We start from the raw sequence: 25,404 nt of genomic DNA on the forward strand, positions 1-25,404 counted from the left end.
TGCGCGCTACACACAAGCGTACCTCTACTCTGTCTGTGTGAACTACCTGCTCGACTGATCGACGCCGACGCGTTCCTTCGATTTTTACGTTGCCGAAGTTTCGGAAGCATGAGTCAGAAAGTCGGAATCTGGAGACGGCGCGCATATGAATCCCGGCACAGCGAGCGACGCGGCGATAACAGAACATACGGACAATAGGACGTCCTTATATTAGGGTATGTATTCGGATAATGGGGGTACGGATACGGGAGTCTTTACTGTATTCAAAGAACAAGTAGACATAATTGAAATCGTAATTCTAATTGCAATATTTTGTAGGACTCAATATAAATAGTACCGTATACTCATCTTTTTTTATCGATGAATATGATCACTAACTAAAATAAATTCCTAATAAGAAAAAAAAATGTTAACAACCCATTAAAAAGGCGTTAAAAACGCGACTGAACATGTTGGTGAAAGTCCCATTTGGGGGTGAACGGAACTTTTAAGCTAGTGCTTGAAGCGGACCCTGGGATTCGGCAAGACCGCAGATGTGGCAACCAAACTTGGGGTTTTCCAGCCATCTGGAAACTATCGAAACGGTGTAGCTTCGAATAATTTTCTGCCAGGGCGGCGAAGACTTCGGTCGCCGTGGCCAAGTGGTGCAATAAACACGGCCAGGTAACCCGACGCGCGTCGGCCAGCCAGACATATCGGCATGAAACCACTAACAAGTTAATTGCAGACCTTGTTTATTTTTCGTAATTGTTTCATGTAAATGACGCTAGCTGCTTCGTGTGGCGTTCTTCCGATTAAAAAAAGACTAATCTCAAGATAGAATTTGGACTGTGGATAGTGGATTTATTCAAAGTCTTCGAATAACGGCACAATCAATTTTCTACCGAAACCGAAATAATACCGGTATTCTTTCGGTTTTTCCAATGCTTAGGTTGTTCCAAATGAAAAAGGAAAACCCTCCGCGCGAAGGAACAAGCGCGAGTCCGAATTCACAGGCGAGGCCGTCATAAAACATTCAGCTAAAGACCTTCCAGATGTACCTCCCAACAAAGTGATTTTTAGCCAGCCGAAAGAAGCACAGCCGATGTAGCCAGATGTATTTGGACCTTTTATACCGTTAAGGTACTAAACTTTATACCGTAGCTACCTGCAACCGAACATACTCCTTGGTTTCAAATCCTTGCTTTAGTTTATTAAAAGGAAGTAGACTCGTTTTCAGGATTGCAAGGGTGCGGGATTCGCCTCTTATTCTCATCTCTCGATAATAATACAAACACGGGGTTTTTCACTAGTCAAAAACGCTAGATAAAAGATCGATCTAGGACACTATCTGCCTCAAAAGTTCTATTTTTTCGTTTACGAGGCGTAATTGGCATTATTCGGCAGCATGTAGCTATGAAAATAGCTTGTATGCTTCCGAATAATGCAAATTACGGTGACGACTAATGTAAATTTCGCCTCGTAAACGGAAAATAGGACCTTTGAGGGAGATGGGGCCCTAGATCGATCTTTTATCTAGCGTTTCTAACTAGTGAGAAACCCCGTGTTTGTATTATTATCGAGAGATGAGAAGAGGCGAATCCCGCACCCTTGCAATCCTGGAAAAAGGCTATACTGGAACTGCAATTACTCGAATTAATATTCGGACGTTCTAAAAAAGACGAGAACTTTTTTAATATTGTACTAAACGATTTGAACTTTTTTGGGGAGCTAGAGCAATTAGTTTACTACAGGATGTGAAAAGAAATTTTTTCAAAAATTGCAATTGATCGGAATTGTATGAAAAAGTACTAAGAGTTGCATTTTACAACTTTTTTATGTGGGCCCATATTGAAAAATTGAAAAATACGCTTTGTAGATCTGTGTCGACTAAACATATTTTGAAAATTTCGTCAAAATCGGTTGACGTTGCAATGAGCTACAAACGTTTAAAGATGGTAAAAATCGCAGATTTTCAGCCTACATCGAAGAATTCTTACATCTTTCAAGGCCTGTCGTTTTTTCCCGCATCAACCGATTTCGATGAAACTTTCACAGTGCACATTATTTACGCAGGCCTACAAAACGTACTTTTTAAATTTTCAATATAGGCCCGCGCGAAAAAGTTGTATAATGTAACTTTTAGTATATTCTCTGCAATTCCGACCAAATGCAATTTTTGAAAAAATTTCTTTTCACATCCTGCAGTAAACTAATTGTTCCAGCTCCCCCAAAAAATTCAAATCGTATAGTACAATATTTAAAAAGTTATCATCTTCTTTAGATCGTCCGAATATTAATTCGTGTAACTGTACGTATTAGGGGATAATTAATGTATTATTAGTTTATTGATTTATGTGTAGGTTTACTCTTAATGTAACTGTAAAGAAAATTACGGCAAGGGGGGAAGAACGTAACATTCAATTTGTACATATAGTTTCCATCTCTCTTGCGATCGATGCAGACAATTTTTATTTTGCACAAAGATCCGCAGTCTAGGAAAAATAATATAGATGTAATAGAAATAAATAGAATTTAATATTTTTTTATATCGGGTTTATTATTTCGTTTTCATTCAGAATCGGTATTTGGAATTGTCGGTAAAAAGGAAGACTGCTACATATTTGTACAATGTGTAGAAATTCATTTCACCGACATTACCAACATTACTGACATAACCTCACCGACGGTGCTGCCCTGTATAACGGCATCCGCCGCTCCACACAGACTCCACGAGCTGCCTTCCATCTGGACGGAAGAAGCTGCCCTCTAGATGCTGTGACGGCGGACTTTGTACACCTGTAATCGTTTTTGGAAGCCCACTGGCATGCAACTCCACACTCTTTCCAGATGTACTCCACCCATGGCTCCGAGCAGCCAATAAGCGGCGTCTGGAACGATACTGCCCTCCACATTCACTCCACGCTCTGGACTATTCCTGGCAGTTCCAAACTGTGCTATCAGGGCATCGTCTTGTGCGCCATAGAGCCAGAGAGTATATATAGAGCCACTCCCGATCTGATCCAGGCTAGGATTTTGTGTGGGGGCAGCACTATACCGGTGGCATCGAAAACCCGGGCGTGAGCACTCTCATATCCTCTTGTATCCTCTCTGGTATTCAGTTTCGGAATCAAAACAATGTATGACCTAGGTATACGATAAATAATTCTTTATCTAAATTTACGGATACACGTGCGTATTCAGTGAAATTTTGTTAATTCTTTAAGTTTAAAGGTAATGTAAGTTGTTCACGATTTATTATTTGTTAATTAGAGAATGAAATATGGTGTTCATCAATAACAAAACATTGTAACAGAGATCAAGGTGCAAATTGCGAAGATAGGTACAATATGATTAAAACACCTGTATCTATCCTACAAGAAATGATGGTGAAGGAGCAGACAGTACCTAATTATGAACTTATATACGATGGGGGTGGCACGCATATGAATACCTTCACCTACCAAGTTACATGTGATGGCCTTAGAGCAATTGGTACTGGACGTTCTAAAAAAGATGCAAAGCATGAAGCTGCTAAAGCAATGTTAGAAGTGATAGCAACGCATAGAGGTTACCCTCAACTTCCAGCACCACCTGCGCAATCACCTCTGAGAACACCCTTGCCACCGGTAATTCCAGAAATAGAAAGACTACCACCGAACGTGCCATTTGTTAATGCCGTAGGTGCTTTAAAAGTAAGATATGTTTTTGAGCTTTTATTCATGGATTATTGTAAACATATTACATAATATGTTGATGCACATATTTACATATTGATCTGTATATTGTAGGAATTATGTGTTGAGAACAGTTTACAGGAGCCTGATTATATACAAATTAGCGATGTTGGACCACCTCATAGAAAAGTTTTTACTTTTGAATGTATAGTAGCAAATTTTAAAGAAGTTGGAGTTGCGAGAACAAAGAAGCAAGCTAAACAAGAAGCTGCGAAGAAGATGTTGCATAAGTTATCGGACCTAGTAGCTGATTTGAACGTGACAGAGTTCATAGATGAAAAATCGCAAGGCAATGGAGAGGAAAGTGAAGCTAATTCAATTGCAAAATCTCGTTATCCAACATTGTCAAGGTTACCAACCACGAAAAAAATTAACTTAGGTTTTAAGTTATCCGAATATCACACTAAAGTGAAAGATTTCTTGGATATTGATGCGTGTACCGATTATGCCAAGAAATTAGAATCACTCATTCCTGAAGATCATAGTAATATTACAAAAGAATTTGTACAAGAAGTTCAATTAAGTTTGAAAGATCTCTTGTCGACTATAAATTTAGAACTTACGTTTTCAGTTTTGGGAACCCTGAAAGAAAATTCTCATGCTGTGGCTGTAAAAGTTAATACTTCTCCTGAGATTGTACAAATTGCAGTAGGCTGTACAGAAGAAAATGCTACGTTTTGTGCATTACTGCGGCTAATTAACTTTTTGCTAATATTATTAAAGTAAAACTGGAATTTTTAAATATAAGACAAATCAGGGACACTGCTAATAAGATGTTGATTACTATGTACATTATAAGAATAAGTTGAGAAACAAAGTTGAATATATTGCAAACACTTGTTGAAAGAAATCTTTAATTTATCATATAAACTTTAGAGACTTTAATTACTACCTTTACTGTTTGTAATATCATCTATTTTTCCATTACATTACTATTATCTGCCTTTTAAATTGTATTCAATAATTGTGGAAAAAATCCGACAAAAAGATATACGACTTAGTTATTTTAGTCAATTCCACTTCATAGAATACAGTTTAGGTAGAATAAAGTAAACACATATAATTGCAACGGAGAATTGATCTGATTGTTGTAATCTTTGATACAGATTTTTGCTTTTTTTTTACAGAATTTGGAATAATTCTGCCAATCGGACAGATGGTTAAAAGTGAAAAAGTAAATATAATTTAATTACTAAAAGATCAAAATTAGTATATTTTTTTTTGTTTATTCATCTTTGAATACTGTAAATCGTATTATGAATAGTATCATTGTCTTATTTCTAATATGCATCACTTGCAATATTAGTAGTTGTTATCAAGGAAAGGTAGTAATGAATTTATTTTTTATAAAAATGTTATCGGTTTGTGTTTTATATAAAAAGGAGATATTTTTTATTTTAATATATATGAAAAACGGTATATTTTGTACAAAGTTTATTTGTAACACTGCTAATCGATATTATAAATATTTCTGTTTTTTCACAAAATTGTAAGGTGCTGTATTTATTCTTGTGACAACGTTTCCGATCGTGTCTTTAACGGGCATCAGAAAGAACATCCAAATTACAAGTTTATGAGAATTAATTTTTCTGTTGCATATTTCAAGAACATTGGCCAATTTTCCATTAGCGTCATCAATTGAGAAATATTTTTTATTTTAAGTGTTTTGAAGCGAACGCGTGTACATAAAATTTACACTTTACTACTAAACTGATACTAAACCGACACTGATGTAAGGGACTGTCGAAAAGATATACAGTTTAGCTACAGGTGGGAGAAAATTTAAGGGGTGGTTCTCGACGATAATATAAGACGAAAATGAAGAATAAAAAAATTGCGATTTCGGCTTCGTTATTTAGTTATTAAGAGTTAAAAATCTGCCCAAAAAGCGGCAACTTTTCAACAGAGGTGCACGTTGCGTACGTCACACAGGCGCGCGAGTCTCGTATCGAGTGACAAATTCATGCATACCTTGGTCAGAGAGTATATGAGAGCAGAGAGTGTCTGCCTTGGTTCTCATTTGGGGCCCCAGCGAGGTGAAAATGTTTAAAAAATCGTTGGACGACATTGAACCTACCTACTCGTTAAAATCCACAAGGGCATTTCTAATATCCGCCCTATGGAATTATCGAGTAGAAGGGGTCAATGCCCTTTCCCTTTTAAATTCTTCTCACACATATCCACAAATCCTTACCCTGCACTATAATTGTTCATAACACCGTACCTAATATACTGGAATAAACGCTCTAGCACTATTTGCAATATCATACACACGTACTACGAGTTTACAGAGAGTACAAGTTTACTGAGGGGAATGTGTGTGTGTGAGGAGAATGTAAAGAATTAAATAACTATAGTAATCCTTTAATGTTCAAACCCTGCACTTTATTGAACTTCATTTATGTCAGGAGACTCGCTCACAGACGGAACGGACATCTTGAGGTCGTGTGATTTCTGCGAACGGAAATCTTCGACGCGTGCGAGAAGAATCGTCCGTACAAGCTAGCATCCGTATGCACAATTGTGCACAATGCACACCATCGACACCATGCACACTGATTCAAGACAGTGGATGGGTCGATGTCAGATCGATAAAACAAATGAAGATCTACAGCAAACTACATACTGCCCAAACATCGCGCGTTGCTATACCAATACATTGTTTATACTGTTTTCACGAATTTCGCGATTCTTTCTCATTCTGTCTGTGACCGCGAATATCTCATGTGTGTGCCATTGATTACATCAGCTGTCTTGAATCAGGCAGTGATGGTACCCTGCTAGCACAATCTGGAACGGTCAGGAATAGTGCAGAGCGTGGAGTGAATGTGGAGGGCAGTACAGTGATGCCAGAATCGGGGACGCGAGGACGCTTCCCCTCCAGCACAGGTTCCCCCTCTCTGACGGACCGTCCTCGCCGTAGCTTCTGCTGCGCACGCGCTACACACGAACGTACTTCTACTCTGCCCGTGTGAGTGCATGCTCGATTGCACGCGCGCTACACAACCAAGCGTACCTCTACCATGTCCGTGTGACTACCTGCTCGACCGAACGCGTCGGCGACGCGTTCCTTCGATTTTCACCAATTTTCATGTTGCCGAAGTTTCGGAAGCACGAGTCGGAAAGTCGGGATCTGGAGACGGCGCGCATTTGATTCCCGGGACGGCGCGGCGCGGCGCGGTGCACATTTTGCTATAACTTTTGATCTAAAAAAGATATCGAAGCGAAATTTGGACTAAATTTTTTTTTTAAAAACCGGGTTTAATGGTCCATCCTAAAATATGTTTTGTATTTCTTAAAAAATTTTTCTCGTTGATCTTTAAAGTTAAGGTAGTCCAGAAGGCCCCCAACACAAATTGATTTTTAGTCGAACCATGCTCAATAAACAATTACGAAAAAATTTATAAATATTCCACTTAATAGCACACATGATTGAGATTTTTTTCAGATTTTCAGATTATGCAGACATGTTTAAAAAAATTGAAAATCTCGAAACATTCGAAGAAAATGCATATTTCGTATTGAACTTTTCGAGATACCAGTTTTATAAAAATTCATTAGTCCGATATTATTGAAACAATTGTCCTTAATTTTTCTCAGAATTTTTTATAAATTGTATCGTTAAAAAATCAAAATCAAGTTTTTCGATACTTCTTTGTTGTTGTTGTTCGATACTTTAACTATGTGTTTTTTTTATGTTGTAGAAAGGCAGAGGACCATTTAAAATCGCGATAACGTAAAATCAATATTAGCAGATTCAAGAATGACATCAAAGAAAAGAGCCCAACCAGCACACATCGTCTCATAGATGTCTGTTTCATGTCGTCGTCCCGTCTGAACGTCTATGTCCCAAAGATACGTCTTCTAGTCGTCAAAAAGATGTCTTTATGGAGACGTTGTTTTCACAGCAGAGGGTGAACGTCTTTCAGCTGTCTCATTTCAGTCGTAAAAGCAACGTCTCCATAAAGGATATCTTTTTGGCGACTGAGAGACATTTTCCGGAGACGTTGTTTTTCCTACGCCGCCGGTAAAGAGTGGGGTGGAGTAGGGGGATACAGCTTCTAAGGAAGAACTTTTTTCTGTACACTTTTTCGAAAAAAGAGCTCTGCATGCTAATCCGCAATAATACAGAGAGTATTTCAACGCAAAGAGCATTTGGAAAAAGTGTACAGAAAAAAAGTTCTTCCATAAAAACGTACACTTTTGTTGTTTACAAAGTTCCAAGAGCCAAATTGCAAAAAAGGGCTCTGTACGGGACCCCGCAATAATGCAGAGAATATTTCAACACAAAGAGCATAAAAAAATATTGCTTCTTCGCGACATGCGGCTTACCCGCGTGATCGAAAAAATTAAGCTGTTTCATATATTCTCTGTCAGTGCTTTCCTGCGAGAAACATATCTGCTTCTCTGTCTTCGTAGTTCACCCCGAGTGGCGCTGTTGAAGTTACTATTTCTGGTCCGGCGCACATGGTCGACACCCCCTGGTCGGTTTAGAGAAGTGTCTAATTGTATTAGTGTATTGTAATAGTGATAATTTATCCGACGAGTGTATATTTACAAAAGTAAGTACTTCCATTGCTGTTATTTGTTACCGTTAGTGTTTTTTGCTGATGCCCTTCCGCTATATTCGAAGTTTACTATTGGGTTGGCAAGAAAGTCAAAGAAAGTATTTACTTTCGGTATTGTAAGGGGGTAGACTGCTTTTTCCAGGATTGCAAGGGTGCGGGATTGCAATTGATTGCAATCCTGGAAACGAGTCTACCGCCCTAATGTGTAAATAAGTGTGAAGTCAAAAAATGAACAAAAATTGGTCATATTTCCATTCCTTCATTCTATTTGCTATTTTTCTAAATATATTCTCTAATTAATTATATTTACGTCGTAATTACATATATGTTTAAATTAGTCTCTAAATTTTACCATACTTTTCAATTCTTAGAATATATACACACAAATGGAGATGCCTACAAATACATGGACCGTTGTCCAATTTTTGGCGGACGGAACGGTAGAAGCAGTGCCAAATAGTTGGCTGGAAGGCGACAAATGTTATTGGCCACCGGTACACAAATCAAAATTGAGCAACGCAATCCAACAATGTGAACTGCCTCAACCTTCGTGGGAGTACTTTTCTGTAAAGATCTTCAAAAACAGTACCTTTGGTAAGTTAAAGTAGTTACACACCATACATGTACAATTAAATTAATAATTATATAATGCTTCTAGACGACTACACGAAGGCTAGAAGAAAAGCAAAGGAGGCCGAAGAGACCAGCGACTTGTTTAATAAATACACTTAAAATTATACTGACATTTATCTTTCATTTTCATTAAATTAGCAGAATGTGATATGCTACATAACAATTTTTTATTTTAGGCAGCAGAAGTGCACAATACGGGGGGCACAACAGCTACAACTTCGCCAGGAAAGTCTAGGTATCATTATGACTGACGTGCTGGCATGGCGGTCTGCTATAGCTGATTGGGCCGAAAGGGCAAAAAACCGTTTGCAAATTATCGAACGGCCAGCCTTGTTATATGTAATTATCACCCTTATTTTAATATTATTATTATAATGATTATTCATGTGCAAATTAATAAACAAAGATATTCTTATTCAAGGTGCAGCGGAGAAAGCCAAAGTGGACGGCAGCTGCAAGAAACATGAACAAAGCGAGTGTGACCAAGTGATTTTAATTTCAATATATCTGTGGTTATCAGGAAGAATGCCGCATGTCACATATACTTTCACTTTCGATCGCTAATACTTTGACATAGGAGGTTGGTTAAATTGCATTGTTGTCTGAGCTTTCCAAACGTGTTTCCATGACTTTTTTTCTGGTAAATATGTACAGTAGCGGACAAAAGTGTAAGACCGCTCTAAGGAAGACTATAACTTTTTTAATATTTTACTATACGATTTGAACTTTTTTGGGAAACTAGAGCAATTAGTTTACTAAAGGACGCGAAAAGAAATTTTTTCAAAAATTGCAATTGATCGGAATTGTTGAAAAAATACTAAAAGTTGATTGTTTATTTAAACATATCCTGAAAATTTCGTCAAAATCGGTCGACGTTGCAATGAGCTACAAACGTTTAAAGATGGTAAAAATTGCAGATTTTCGGCAATAAATCGTGAAAATCTGCAATTTCTACCATCTTTAAACGTTTGTAGCTCATTGCAACGTCGACCGATTTTTACGAAATTTTCAGGATATGTTTGATTGACACAGATCTACACAAAACGTGTTTTTTAAATTTTCAATATAGGCCCACATAAAATAATTAAAAAATCAACTTTTAGTTATTTTTCAACAATTCCGATCAATTGCAATTTTTGAAAAAATTTCTTTTCACATCCTTTAGTAAACTAATTGCTCTAGCTTCCCAAAAAAGTTCAAATCGTATAGTACAATATTAAAAAAGTTATCGTCTTCTTTAGAGCGGTCTTAAACTTTTGTCCGCTACTGTAAATCCTATACTCTAAAGTCTAAAGCTCAATGAATGCATAAACTCGAATTTTTGAAATTGTGACATGCGGCGTTTTTCCTTACAACTACAGACATTATCAGTAATATTTTATTTTCACTTTTATATTTTATTTTAATTTTTATATTTTTTAATTTTAGTATACAGGGTGAGGCGCCAGAAACAGGCCCCCTGAATAAGCATTAATCAGATGTTAGTAGCTTTTTTGTAGATGGACGCGTAAAGGACATGTGAAGGTCAACTTAATTTTTTTAAATGGAATGAGGTATTTTTTAATACATCAATTATGCAGCTGGACATTCATTATAAAAAAGTACTAACCTATGTATGTCGAAAAATTAGTAGTTCAGGGGATATTTCAATTTAAATAACTCTAAAATACCATTACTGTCGTACTAAGACGTTAATGTTTACTTACTTATGTAACGTCTTAGTACGACAGTAATGGTATTTTAGAGTTATTTAAATTGAAATATCTCCTGAACTATTAACTTTTCGACATACATAGGTCCAGCTGCATCATTGATGTATTAAAAAATACCTCATTCCATTTAAAAAAATTAAGTTGACCTTCACATGTCCTTTACGCGTCCACCTGTAAAAAAATAATACACTACATAATGTACCCCTTCAGACCATGCAACTTCTGTATACAAAACTTTTTCGTGCAACGCATACTTTGGAAGTTATTATAGGTGTGCAAGTTGCGTGGACCACCCTGTATACTGATTCTGATGTTTCAACTGTATATTTTATTTCAATTTTTATATTTTAATTTAAGTGTATTAATTTTAATGTTTTAAGTGCGTGATATTGTATTTTAATTTTAATACTTTATTTCTAATATATTAATTCTAATGTTTTAAGTGCGTGATATTTTATTCTGAATGTAGTATTTTATTTTACGCATACTTTGGAAGTTATTTATTGGTGTGCAAGTTGCGTGGACCACCCTGTATACTGATTCTGATGTTTCAACTGTATATTTTATTTCAATTTTTATATTTTAATTTAAGTGTATTAATTTTAATGTTTTAAGTGCGTGATATTGTATTTTAATTTTAATACTTTATTTCTAATATATTAATTCTAATGTTTTAAGTGCGTGATATTTTATTCTGAATGTAGTATTTTATTTTACGCATACTTTGGAAGTTATTTATTGGTGTGCAAGTTGCGTGGACCACCCTGTATACTGATTCTGATGTTTCAACTGTATATTTTATTTCAATTTTTATATTTTAATTTAAGTGTATTAATTTTAATGTTTTAAGTGCGTGATATTGTATTTTAATTTTAATACTTTATTTCTAATATATTAATTCTAATGTTTTAAGTGCGTGATATTTTATTCTGAATGTAGTATTTTATTTTACGCATACTTTGGAAGTTATTTATTGGTGTGCAAGTTGCGTGGACCACCCTGTATACTGATTCTGATGTTTCAACTGTATATTTCATTTCAATTTTTATATTTTAATTTAAGTATATTAATTTTAATGTTTTAAGTGCGTGATATTGTATTTTAATTTTAATACTTTATTTCTAATATATATTAGAATTTAATATATTAATTTTAATGTTTTATATATATTATTTTATATATTTTTTTATTTTATAAATAGTACATATATTATTATAATAAACTATTTGTTCGTTTACTTTAAACTATTATCGTAAATTGATTTTTCCCTCCCACTCCCTTTTCGCATAAATACGTCTCTCTAACAAGCTCAAGAGACTTCTGAAAGTCGCCTAAAAGATGCCCGACAGAGTCGTGGAACATGTCTCTACAATGCCTGAAACACGACTAACAGTCATTCTCAAGACCACTTTAAGACAGGCAACTTTGTAACAAACGACCTTCCGGAGCCCTTGTAGAGACTTTCCGGAGACATTCGCAGACATCTTTCAGACATTTGAATGTCTAGCGGCAGACATCTTTCTGCTATCTTTGAGCTGTATCTGTGCTGGTTGGGAGAAGTGTATCGTTACATTAATATTTCATTCTGTAAGTACTTTGTAATTATACCTTTGACTATGTGTTTTTTTATGTTGTAGAAAGGCAGAGGACCATTTAAAATCGCGGTAACGTAAAATCAATATTAGCAGATTCAAGAATGACTTGAAAGAAAAAAGATAAGTGTATGATTACATTAATATTTCATTCTGTACTTTGTATAATTATAACTTTAACTATGTGTTTTTTATGCTATAGAAAGGCAGAGGCCCATTCAAAATCGCGTGTGTGTCAGCTGGAGTGGACTTTCTGGACAACGTAAAATCAATATTAGCAGATTCAAGAGAATGACTTCAAAGAAAAGATAAGTATAAACTATACTATAAAGTTATACATTAATATTTTATTCTATACTTTGCAATCATGACTTTAACTAATTTTTTTTTTTTGTTATGTTACAGAAAGGCAGGGACCATTTAAAATCGATTTTCGTAACCGGAGACGTATGAAACTTGACAAATGTGTTTGAAATTTGTGTTTTATTTGTATGTTTATTGATCTGTATTTCATACTTAACGACCTGATATATGTAAAATGTCGTTACAATAATTATGTGATTACCAAAATTGTTAGGAGTGATGCACATATGTATATTGAAATATAACGTAAATAAAATATTTTATATTGCATTATCAAGTCTGTACATTATTTTTCTGATTATAAAAATATTCAGTATTACATAATACATCAACAAAGAAGTATCGAAAAACTTGATTTTGATTTTTTAACGATACAATTTATAAAAAATTCTGAGAAAAATTAAGGACAATTGTTTCAATAATATCGGACTAATGAATTTTTATAAAACTGGTATCTCGAAAAGTTCAATACGAAATATGCATTTTCTTCGAATGTTTCGAGATTTTCAATTTTTTTAAACATGTCTGCATAATCTGAAAAATCTGAAAAAAATCTCAATCATGTGTGCTATTAAGTGGAATATTTATAAATTTTTTCGTAATTGTTTATTGAGCATGGTTCTACTAAAAATCAATTTGTGTTGGGGGCCTTCTGGACTACCTTAACTTTAAAGATCAACGAGAAAAATTTTTTAAGAAATACAAAACATATTTTAGGATGGACCATTAAACCCGGTTTTTAAAAAAAAATTTAGTCCAAATTTCGCTTCGATATCTTTTTTAGATCAAAAGTTATAGCAAAATGTGCACCGCGCAGCGCCGCGCCGTCCCGGGAATCAAATGCGCGCCGTCTCCAGATCCCGACTTTCCGACTCGTGCTTCCGAAACTTCGGCAACATGAAAATTGGTGAAAATCGAAGGAACGCGCAGTGATGCCAGAGTCGGGGACGCGAGGACGCTTCCCCTCCAGCACAGGTTCCCCCTCTCTGACGGACCGTCCTCGCCGAAGCTTCTGCTGCGCACGCGCTACACACGAACGTACTTCTACTCTGCCCGTGTGAGTGCATGCTCGATTGCACGCGCGCTACACAACCAAGCGTACCTCTACCATGTCCGTGTGACTACCTGCTCGACCGAACGCGTCGGCGACGCGTTCCTTCGATTTTCACCAATTTTCATGTTGCCGAAGTTTCGGAAGCACGAGTCGGAAAGTCGGGATCTGGAGACGGCGCGCATTTGAATCCCGGGACGGCGCGGCGCGGCGCGGTGCACATTTTGCTATAACTTTTGATCTAAAAAAGATATCGAAGCGAAATTTGGACTAAATTTTTTTTTAAAAAACCGGGTTTAATGGTTCATCCTAAAATATGTTTTGTATTTCTTAAAAAATTTTTCTCGTTGATTTTTAAAGTTAAGGTAGTCCAGAAGGCCCCCAACACAAATTGATTTTTAGTCGAACCATGCTCAATAAACAATTACGAAAAAATTTATAAATATTCCACTTAATAGCACACATGATTGAGATTTTTTTCAGATTTTTCAGATTATGCAGACATGTTTGTGAAAATCTCGTAATTGAAAATCTCGAAACATTCGAAGAAAATGCATATTTCGTATTGAACTTTTCGAGATACCAGTTTTATAAAAATTCATTAGTCCGATATTATTGAAACAATTGTCCTTAATTTTTCTCAGAATTTTTTATAAATTGTATCGTTGTTGAAAAATCAAAATCAATTTTTTCGATACTTCTTTGTTGATGTATTATGTAATACTGAATATTTTTATAATCAGAAAAATAATGTACAGACTTGATAATGCAATATAAAATATTTTATTTACGTTATATTTCAATATACATATGTGCATCACTCCTAACAATTTTGGTAATCACATAATTATTGTAACGACATTTTACATATATCAGGTCGTTAAGTATGAAACTAGACAAATAAAACACAAATTTCAAACACATTTGTCAAGTTTCATACATCTCCGGTAACGAAAATCGATTTTAAATGGTCCCTGCCTTTCTGTAACATAACAAAAAAAAAAAATTAGTTAAAGTCATGATTGCAAAGTATAGAATAAAATATTAATGTATAACTTTATAGTATAGTTTATACTTATCTTTTCTTTGAAGTCATTCTCTTGAATCTGCTAATATTGATTTTACGTTGTCCAGAAAGTCCACTCCAGCTGACACACACGCGATTTTGAATGGGCCTCTGCCTTTCTATAGCATAAAAACACATAGTTAAAGGAATGAGTGAACGGTGTGCTCTCTCTCTCTCGCATTTAAGTGTAAATTTAAGTTAAGAATGAAGAGATAAGGAAGGTGAAGTTTGTAAGCGGAGCGGGGGTCCGCGTTTGTACCCCGAAATGGGAAATAAAATACTATTATTATTATTATTATTATTATTATTATAGTAAACAGCCTCCAGTTTCTTTGTCGCGTTTTTAATACTTTTTAATGGGTTTTTAACATTTTTTTATCTTATTATGAATTTATTTTAGTGAGTGACCATATTCATCGATAAAAAAAGATAAGTATACGTTACTATTTATATTGAGTCCTACAAGATTGCAATTAGAATTACGATTTTAATTAGGTCTACTTTTTCTTTGAATATAGTAACGCGTGGGTGTCAGCGGTAATGAAATAGCAGATTCAAGAATGACTTCAAAGAAAAGCGAAGTGTATCGTTACATTAATATTTCATTCTGTAAGTACTTTGTACTTATAACTTTAACTATGTGTTTTTTTTATGTTGTAGGAAGACAGAGGACCATTTAAAATCGCGGTAACGTAAAATCAATATTAGCAGATTCAAGAATGACTTGAAAGAAAAAAGATAAGTATATGATTACATTAATATTTCATTCTGTACTTTGTATAATTATAACTTTAACTATGTGTTTTTTATGCTATAGAAAGGCAGAGGCCCATTCAAAATCGCGTGTGTGTCAGCTGGAGTGGACTTTCTGGACAACGTAAAATCAATATTAGCAGATTCAAGAGAATGACTTCAAAGAAAAGATAAGTATAAACTATACTATAAGGTTATACATTAATATTTTATTCTATACTTTGCAATCATGACTTTAACTAATTTTTTTTTTTGTTATGTTACAGAAAGGCAGGGACCATTTAAAATCGATTTTCGTAACCGGAGATGTATGAAACTTGACAAATGTATTTGAAATTTGTGTTTTATTTGTCTAGTTTCATACTTAACGACCTGATATATGTAAAATGTCATTACAATAATTATGTGATTACCAAAATTGTTAGGAGTGATGCACATATGTATATTGAAATATAACGTAAATAAAATATTTTATATTGCATTATCAAGTCTGTACATTATTTTTCTGATTATAAAAATATTCAGTATTACATAATACATCAACAAAGAAGTATCGAAAAAATTGATTTTGATTTTTTAACAACGATACAATTTATAAAAAATTCTGAGAAAAATTAAGGACAATTGTTTCAATAATATCGGACTAATGAATTTTTATAAAACTGGTATCTCGAAAAGTTCAATACGAAATATGCATTTTCTTCGAATGTTTCGAGATTTTCAATTACGAGATTTTCACAAACATGTCTGCATAATCTGAAAAAAATCTCAATCATGTGTGCTATTAAGTGGAATATTTATAAATTTTTTCGTAATTGTTTATTGAGCATGGTTCGACTAAAAATCAATTTGTGTTGGGGTCCTTCTGGACTACCTTAACTTTAAAAATCAGCGAGAAAAATTTTTTAAGAAATACAAAACATATTTTAGGATGAACCATTAAACCCGGTTTTTTAAAAAAAAATTTAGTCCAAATTTCGCTTCGATATCTTTTTTAGATCAAAAGTTATAGCAAAATGTGCACCGCGCCGCGCCGCGCCGTCCCGGGATTCAAATGCGCGCCGTCTCCAGATCCCGACTTTCCGACTCGTGCTTCCGAAACTTCGGCAACATGAAAATTGGTGAAAATCGAAGGATCGCGTCGCCGACGCGTTCGGTCGAGCAGGTAGTCACACGGACATGGTAGAGGTACGCTTGTTGTGTAGCGCGCGTGCAATCGAGCATGCACTCACACGGGCAGAGTAGAAGTACGTTCGTGTGTAGCGCGTGCGCAGCAGAAGCTACGGCGAGGACGGTCCGTCAGAGAGGGGGAACCTGTGCTGGAGGGGAAGCGTCCTCGCGTCCCCGATTCTGGCATCACTGGGGCAGTATTGGGCAGTATCGTTCCAGACCAGTGTCGCCAGAAAGTGACCGAACCGTCACTCGAGGGGAATACAAGGTACCCCCTCTCTGTGATGACTAGAGTAATATGTGACACGTTGCGCGTGCGCGATGGAGACCATGGAGACGCAACAACGACTGACATTTCGTAGGTTTTAGGTTATTGCCGCGTATCGTATCGTACCTACCCAACCAGCACAGATACAGCTCAAAGATAGCAGAAAGATGTCTGCCGCTAGACATTCAAATGTCTGAAAGATGTCTGCGAATGTCTCCGGAAAGTCTCTACAAGGGCTCCGGAAGGTCGTTTGTTACAAAGTTGCCTGTCTTAAAGTGGTCTTGAGAATGACTGTTAGTCGTGTTTCAGGCATTGTAGAGACATGTTCCACGACTCTGTCGGGCATCTTTTAGGCGACTTTCAGAAGTCTCTTGAGCTTGTTAGAGAGACGTATTTATGCGAAAAGGGAGTGGGAGGGAAAAATCAATTTACGATAATAGTTTAAAGTAAACGAACAAATAGTTTATTATAATAATATATGTACTATTTATAAAATAAAAATATATATAAAATAATATATATAAAACATTAAAATTAATATATTAAATTCTAATATATATTAGAAATAAAGTATTAAAATTAAAATACAATATCACGCACTTAAAACATTAAAATTAATATACTTAAATTAAAATATAAAAATTGAAATGAAATATACAGTTGAAACATCAGAATCAGTATACAGGGTGGTCCACGCAACTTGCACACCAATAAATAACTTCCAAAGTATGCGTAAAATAAAATACTACATTCAGAATAAAATATCACGCACTTAAAACATTAGAATTAATATATTAGAAATAAAGTATTAAAATTAAAATACAATATCACGCACTTAAAACATTAAAATTAATACACTTAAATTAAAATATAAAAATTGAAATAAAATATACAGTTGAAACATCAGAATCAGTATACAGGGTGGTCCACGCAACTTGCACACCTATAATAACTTCCAAAGTATGCGTTGCACGAAAAAGTTTTGTATACAGAAGTTGCATGGTCTGAAGGGGTACATTATGTAGTGTATTATTTTTTTACAGGTGGACGCGTAAAGGACATGTGAAGGTCAACTTAATTTTTTTAAATGGAATGAGGTATTTTTTAATACATCAATGATGCAGCTGGACCTATGTATGTCGAAAAGTTAATAGTTCAGGAGATATTTCAATTTAAATAACTCTAAAATACCATTACTGTCGTACTAAGACGTTACATAAGTAAGTAAACATTAACGTCTTAGTACGACAGTAATGGTATTTTAGAGTTATTTAAATTGAAATATCCCCTGAACTACTAATTTTTCGACATACATAGGTTAGTACTTTTTTATAATGTATGTCCAGCTGCATCATTGATGTATTAAAAAATACCTCATTCCATTTAAAAAAATTAAGTTGACCTTCACATGTCCTTTACGCGTCCATCTACAAAAAAGCTACTAATATCTGATTAATGCTTATTCAGGGGGCCTGTTTCTGGCGCCTCACCCTGTATACTAAAATTAAAAAATATAAAAATTAAAATAAAATATAAAAGTGAAAATAAAATATTACTGATAATGTCTGTGGTTGTAAGGAAAAACGCCGCATGTCACAATTTCAAAAATTCGAGTTTATGCATTCATTGAGCTTTAGACTTTAGAGTATAGGATTTACAGTAGCGGACAAAAGTTTAAGACCGCTCTAAAGAAGACGATAACTTTTTTAATATTGTACTATACGATTTGAACTTTTTTGGGAAGCTAGAGCAATTAGTTTACTAAAGGATGTGAAAAGAAATTTTTTCAAAAATTGCAATTGATCGGAATTGTTGAAAAAATACTAAAAGTTGATTTTTTAATTATTTTATGTGGGCCTATATTGAAAATTTAAAAAACACGTTTTGTGTAGATCTGTGTCAATCAAACATATCCTGAAAATTTCGTAAAAATCGGTCGACGTTGCAATGAGCTACAAACGTTTAAAGATGGTAGAAATTGCAGATTTTCACGATTTATTGCCGAAAATCTGCAATTTTTACCATCTTTAAACGTTTGTAGCTCATTGCAACGTCGACCGATTTTTACGAAATTTTCAGGATATGTTTAAATAAACAATCAACTTTTAGTATTTTTTCAACAATTCCGATCAATTGCAATTTTTGAAAAAATTTCTTTTCGCGTCCTTTAGTAAACTAATTGCTCTAGTTTCCCAAAAAAGTTCAAATCGTATAGTAAAATATTAAAAAAGTTATCGTCTTCTTTAGAGCGGTCTTACACTTTTGTCCGCTACTGTACATATTTACCAGAAAAAAAGTCATGGAAACACGTTTGGAAGGCTCAGACAACAATGCAATTTAACCAACCTCCTATGTCAAAGTATTAGCGATCGAAAGTGAAAGTATATGTGACATGCGGCGTTCTTCCTGATAACCACAGATATATTGAAATTAAAATCACTTGGTCACACTCGCTTTGTTCATGTTTCTTGCGGCTGCCGTCCACTTTGGCTTTCTCCGCTGCACCTTGAATAAGAATATCTTTGTTTATTAATTTGCACATGAATAATCATTATAATAATAATATTAAAATAAGGGTGATAATTACATATAACAAGGCTGACCGTTCGATAATTTGCAAACGGTTTTTTGCCCTTCCGGCCCAATCAGCTATAGCAGACTGCCATGCCAGCACGTCAGTCATAATGATACCTAGACTTTCCTGGCAAAGTTGTAGCTGTTGTGCCCCCCGTATTGTGCACTTCTGCTGCCTAAAATAAAAAATTGTTATGTAGCATATCACATTCTGTTAATTTAATGAAAATGAAAGATAAACGTCAGCTATTTTAAGTGTACTTATTAAACAAGTCATTGGTCTCTTCGGCCTCCTTTGCTTTTCTTCTAGCCTTCGTGTAGCCGTCTAGAAGCATTATATAATTATTATTTTAATTATACATGTATGGTGTGTAACTACTTTAACTTACCAAAGGTACTGTTTTTGAAGATCTTTACAGAAAAGTGCTCCCACGAAGGTTGAGGCAGTTCACATTGTTGGATTGCGTTGCTCAATTTTGATTTGTGTACCGGTGGCCAATAACATTTGTCGCCTTCCAGCCAACTATTTGGCACCGCTTCTACCGTTCCGTCCGCCAAAAATTAGACAACGGTCCATGTATTTGTAGGCATCTCCATTTGTGTGTATATATTCTAAGAATTGAAAAGTATGGTAAAATTTACAGACTAATTTAAACATATATGTAATTACGACGTAAATATATTTAATTAAAGAATATATTTAGAAAAATAGCAAATAGAATGAAGGAATGGAAATATGACCAATTTTTGTTCATTTTTTGACTTCACACTTATTTACACATTAGGGCGGTAGACTCGTTTCCAGGATTGCAATCAATTGCAATCCCGCACCCTTGCAATCCTGGAAAAAGCAGTCTACCCCCTTACAATACCGAAAGTACTTTCTTTGACTTTCTTGCCAACCCCATAGTAAACTCGAATATAGCGGAAGGGCATCAGCAAAAAACACTAACGGTAACAAATAACAGCAATGGAAGTACTTACTTTTGTAAATATACACTCGTCGGATAAATTATCACTATTACAATACACTAATACAATTAGACACTTCTCTAAACCTGGTGTCGACCGGTGTCGACCATGTGCGCCGGACCAAAAGTAGTAACTTCAACAGCGCCACTCGGGGTGAACTACGAAGACAGAGAAGCAGATATGTTTCTCGCAGGAAAGACACTGACAGAGAATATATGAAACAGCTTGATTTTTTCGATCACGCGGGTAAGCCGCATTTCGCGAAGAAGCAATATTTTTTTATGCTCTTTGTGTTGAAATATTCTCTGCATTATTGCGGGGTCCCGTACAGAGCCCTTTTTTGGATTTGGCTCTTGGAACTTTGTAAACAACAAAAGTGTACATTTTTATGGAAGAACTTTTTTTCTGTACACTTTTTCCAAATGCTCTTTGCGTTGAAATACTCTCTGTATTATTGCGGATTAGCATGCAGAGCTATTTTTTCGAAAAAGTGCACAGAAAAAAGTTCTTCCTTAGAAGCTGTATCCCCCTACTCCACCCCACTCTTTACCGGCGGCGTAGGAAAAACAACGTCTCCGGAAAATGTCTCTCAGTCGCCAAAAAGATATCCTTTATGGAGACGTTGCATTTACGACTGAAATGAGACAGCTGAAAGACGTTCACCCTCTGCTGTGAAAACAACGTCTCCATAAAGATATCTTTTTGGCGACTAAAAGACGTATCTTTGGGACATAGACGTTCAGACGGGACGACGACATGAAACAGACATCTATGAGACGATGTGTGCTGGTTGGGTATTATGTACATGTACCTACTTAATGAAATGAATCATGTGGGTCGTTCTAAATAGAGACTGTAAACATTCTTTATTATAAATAAAATTAATTGTAACATGTGGGAGTTTCAGTCGTGAAGCGAAGTATGAATGCTTACTATTTATATGTACAATTGAAAAAATCTTGAAATCTGTATGTACGTATGTACTACTGAGTTACATTCCAGTAAAATCAATAAATCATAATATATTTTAACACTGTTAACCCTCATACGCTCCTTAAAAATAGTTGCATAAAAGAGACTGGGATAATAAATTCACTCATTTTTCTTCTACATGATAAATTGACAAATTATGTTTTATTTGTAACGTTACATTTTAAAGAAATACAAGTCACAACATAGACATAAAGGGATCAATAATTACACAGTATGTGAAATAAGTAAATGGGCGAATTTTACTCGGCAATAACCTAAAACCTGCGAAATGTCATGTCATTGTTGCGTCCCCATCGCGCACGCGCAACGTGTCTTCCATTCGCCCCACTAAATCTCCGTCGCGCACGCGCATGTACTCTGGTCATCAGAGAGAGGGTACATCATTTCACCGTGACTCCCCTCATCTGGCGACACTGTTCCAGACGCCGCCAGTGATGCCAGAATCGGGGACGCGAGGACGCTTCCCCTCCAGCACAGGTTCCCCCTCTCTGACGGACCGTCCTCGCCGTAGCTTCTGCTGCGCACGCGCTACACACGAACGTACTTCTACTCTGCCCGTGTGAGTGCATGCTCGATTGCACGCGCGCTACACAAACAAGCGTACCTCTACCATGTCCGTGTGACTACCTGCTCGACCGAACGCGTCGGCGACGCGATCCTTCGATTTTCACCAATTTTCATGTTGCCGAAGTTTCGGAAGCACGAGTCGGAAAGTCGGGATCTGGAGACGGCGCGCATTTGAATCCCGGGACGGCGCGGCGCGGCGCGGTGCACATTTTGCTATAACTTTTGATCTAAAAAAGATATCGAAGCGAAATTTGGACTAAATTTTTTTTTAAAAAACCGGGTTTAATGGTTCATCCTAAAATATGTTTTGTATTTCTTAAAAAATTTTTCTCGTTGATTTTTAAAGTTAAGGTAGTCCAGAAGGACCCCAACACAAATTGATTTTTAGTCGAACCATGCTCAATAAACAATTACGAAAAAATTTATAAATATTCCACTTAATAGCACACATGATTGAGATTTTTTTCAGATTATGCAGACATGTTTGTGAAAATCTCGTAATTGAAAATCTCGAAACATTCGAAGAAAATGCATATTTCGTATTGAACTTTTCGAGATACCAGTTTTATAAAAATTCATTAGTCCGATATTATTGAAACAATTGTCCTTAATTTTTCTCAGAATTTTTTATAAATTGTATCGTTGTTAAAAAATCAAAATCAATTTTTTCGATACTTCTTTGTTGATGTATTATGTAATACTGAATATTTTTATAATCAGAAAAATAATGTACAGACTTGATAATGCAATATAAAATATTTTATTTACGTTATATTTCAATATACATATGTGCATCACTCCTAACAATTTTGGTAATCACATAATTATTGTAATGACATTTTACATATATCAGGTCGTTAAGTATGAAACTAGACAAATAAAACACAAATTTCAAATACATTTGTCAAGTTTCATACATCTCCGGTTACGAAAATCGATTTTAAATGGTCCCTGCCTTTCTGTAACATAACAAAAAAAAAAATTAGTTAAAGTCATGATTGCAAAGTATAGAATAAAATATTAATGTATAACCTTATAGTATAGTTTATACTTATCTTTTCTTTGAAGTCATTCTCTTGAATCTGCTAATATTGATTTTACGTTGTCCAGAAAGTCCACTCCAGCTGACACACACGCGATGTTGAATGGGCCTCTGCCTTTCTATAGCATAAAAAACACATAGTTAAAGTTATAATTATACAAAGTACAGAATGAAATATTAATGTAATCATATACTTATCTTTTTTCTTTCAAGTCATTCTTGAATCTGCTAATATTGATTTTACGTTACCGCGATTTTAAATGGTCCTCTGTCTTCCTACAACATAAAAAAAACACATAGTTAAAGTTATAAGTACAAAGTACTTACAGAATGAAATATTAATGTAACGATACACTTCGCTTTTCTTTGAAGTCATTCTTGAATCTGCTATTTCATTACCGCTGACACCCACGCGTTACTATATTCAAAGAAAAAGTAGACCTAATTAAAATCGTAATTCTAATTGCAATCTTGTAGGACTCAATATAAATAGTAACGTATACTTATCTTTTTTTATCGATGAATATGGTCACTCACTAAAATAAATTCATAATAAGATAAAAAAATGTTAAAAACCCATTAAAAAGTATTAAAAACGCGACAAAGAAACTGGAGGCTGTTTACTATAATAATAATAATAATAATAATAATAATAGTATTTTATTTCCCATTTCGGGGTACAAACGCGGACCCCCGCTCCGCTTACAAACTTCACCTTCCTTATCTCTTCATTCTTAACTTAAATTTACACTTAAATGCGAGAGAGAGAGAGCACACCGTTCACTCATTCCTTTAACTATGTGTTTTTATGCTATAGAAAGGCAGAGGCCCATTCAAAATCGCGTGTGTGTCAGCTGGAGTGGACTTTCTGGACAACGTAAAATCAATATTAGCAGATTCAAGAGAATGACTTCAAAGAAAAGATAAGTATAAACTATACTATAAAGTTATACATTAATATTTTATTCTATACTTTGCAATCATGACTTTAACTAATTTTTTTTTTTTGTTATGTTACAGAAAGGCAGGGACCATTTAAAATCGATTTTCGTTACCGGAGATGTATGAAACTTGACAAATGTGTTTGAAATTTGTGTTTTATTTGTCTAGTTTCATACTTAACGACCTGATATATGTAAAATGTCGTTACAATAATTATGTGATTACCAAAATTGTTAGGAGTGATGCACATATGTATATTGAAATATAACGTAAATAAAATATTTTATATTGCATTATCAAGTCTGTACATTATTTTTCTGATTATAAAAATATTCAGTATTACATAATACATCAACAAAGAAGTATCGAAAAAATTAATTTTGATTTTTCAACAACGATACAATTTATAAAAAATTCTGAGAAAAATTAAGGACAATTGTTTCAATAATATCGGACTAATGAATTTTTATAAAACTGGTATCTCGAAAAGTTCAATACGAAATATGCATTTTCTTCGAATGTTTCGAGATTTTCAATTACGAGATTTTCACAAACATGTCTGCATAATCTGAAAAATCTGAAAAAAATCTCAATCATGTGTGCTATTAAGTGGAATATTTATAAACTTTTTCGTAATTGTTTATTGAGCATGGTTCGACTAAAAATCAATTTGTGTTGGGGGCCTTCTGGACTACCTTAACTTTAAAAATCAACGAGAAAAATTTTTTAAGAAATACAAAACATATTTTAGGATGAACCATTAAACCCGGTTTTTTAAAAAAAAATTTAGTCCAAATTTCGCTTCGATATCTTTTTTAGATCAAAAGTTATAGCAAAATGTGCACCGCGCCGCGCCGCGCCGTCCCGGGATTCAAATGCGCGCCGTCTCCAGATCCCGACTTTCCGACTCGTGCTTCCGAAACTTCGGCAACATGAAAATTGGTGAAAATCGAAGGAACGCGTCGCCGACGCGTTCGGTCGAGCAGGTAGTCACACGGACATGGTAGAGGTACGCTTGGTTGTGTAGCGCGCGTGCAATCGAGCATGCACTCACACGGGCAGAGTAGAAGTACGTTCGTGTGTAGCGCGTGCGCAGCAGAAGCTTCGGCGAGGACGGTCCGTCAGAGAGGGGGAACCTGTGCTGGAGGGGAAGCGTCCTCGCGTCCCCGATTCTGGCATCACTGGACGCCGCCCTGATAGCACAACGGACTCCACGGGGAGTGACGAAAACGATTACAGGTAGACTCCACCTGGAACCAGTCCACGCGGAATGCAGCTTTCTGCAGTCCAGCTGGAACGCCACTCTATCCTGGATTCCGCTTCCCCGCAAGATGGCAGCACGGTCGCACTGATTAATGCGGCGAATGCCGTTATACAGGGCAGCGCCGTCGGTAAGGGCAGATCGCACTAATGTGGCAGATG

The 25,404-nt window shown here is 35.3% G+C and overlaps 1 protein-coding gene and 2 long non-coding RNA genes across 9 annotated transcripts; 2 read left to right on the plus strand and 1 right to left on the minus strand.

Moving 5' to 3' along the window:
- Nucleotides 1-3,009: 3,009 nt before the first annotated feature.
- Nucleotides 3,010-12,869, plus strand: LOC143211084 (RISC-loading complex subunit tarbp2). Of its 6 annotated transcripts, XR_013009387.1 has the most exons (5): nt 3,010-3,130; nt 3,253-3,674; nt 3,771-4,066; nt 4,844-6,687; nt 12,424-12,869. XR_013009387.1 is itself a non-coding variant. In XM_076428504.1 (4 exons), the coding sequence occupies exons 1-4, from the start codon at nt 3,118-3,120 to the stop codon at nt 4,334-4,336; spliced, it is 780 nt and encodes a 259-aa protein (XP_076284619.1). In that variant the 5' UTR covers nt 3,010-3,117; the 3' UTR covers nt 4,337-4,837. The 6 variants fall into 6 exon arrangements, 5 of the variants coding, with proteins under 5 accessions (XP_076284619.1, XP_076284615.1, XP_076284616.1 ...); XM_076428504.1 differs by lacking the exons at nt 4,844-6,687; nt 12,424-12,869 and adding an exon at nt 4,288-4,837; XM_076428500.1 differs by lacking the exons at nt 4,844-6,687; nt 12,424-12,869 and having other exon boundaries at nt 3,011-3,130; nt 3,771-4,837.
- Nucleotides 8,119-12,025, plus strand: LOC143211086 (uncharacterized). Its single transcript, XR_013009388.1, has 4 exons — nt 8,119-8,278; nt 8,656-8,878; nt 8,943-9,256; nt 9,339-12,025. It is a non-coding gene; the product is annotated as an uncharacterized LOC143211086 (long non-coding RNA).
- Nucleotides 12,870-14,805: 1,936 nt separating the features above from the next.
- Nucleotides 14,806-20,600, minus strand: LOC143211177 (uncharacterized). Of its 2 annotated transcripts, XR_013009406.1 has the most exons (6): nt 20,451-20,600; nt 19,856-20,078; nt 19,728-19,791; nt 19,480-19,642; nt 16,687-19,397; nt 14,806-14,820 (listed from the first exon to the last, which is right to left on the minus strand). It is a non-coding gene; the product is annotated as an uncharacterized LOC143211177 (long non-coding RNA). The 2 variants fall into 2 exon arrangements; XR_013009405.1 differs by having other exon boundaries at nt 19,480-19,791.
- Nucleotides 20,601-25,404: the final 4,804 nt, after the last annotated feature.

The sequence above is a fragment of the Lasioglossum baleicum genome, chromosome 8 (assembly GCF_051020765.1).
Source record: "Lasioglossum baleicum chromosome 8, iyLasBale1, whole genome shotgun sequence".
NCBI lineage: Eukaryota > Metazoa > Arthropoda > Insecta > Hymenoptera > Halictidae > Lasioglossum > Lasioglossum baleicum.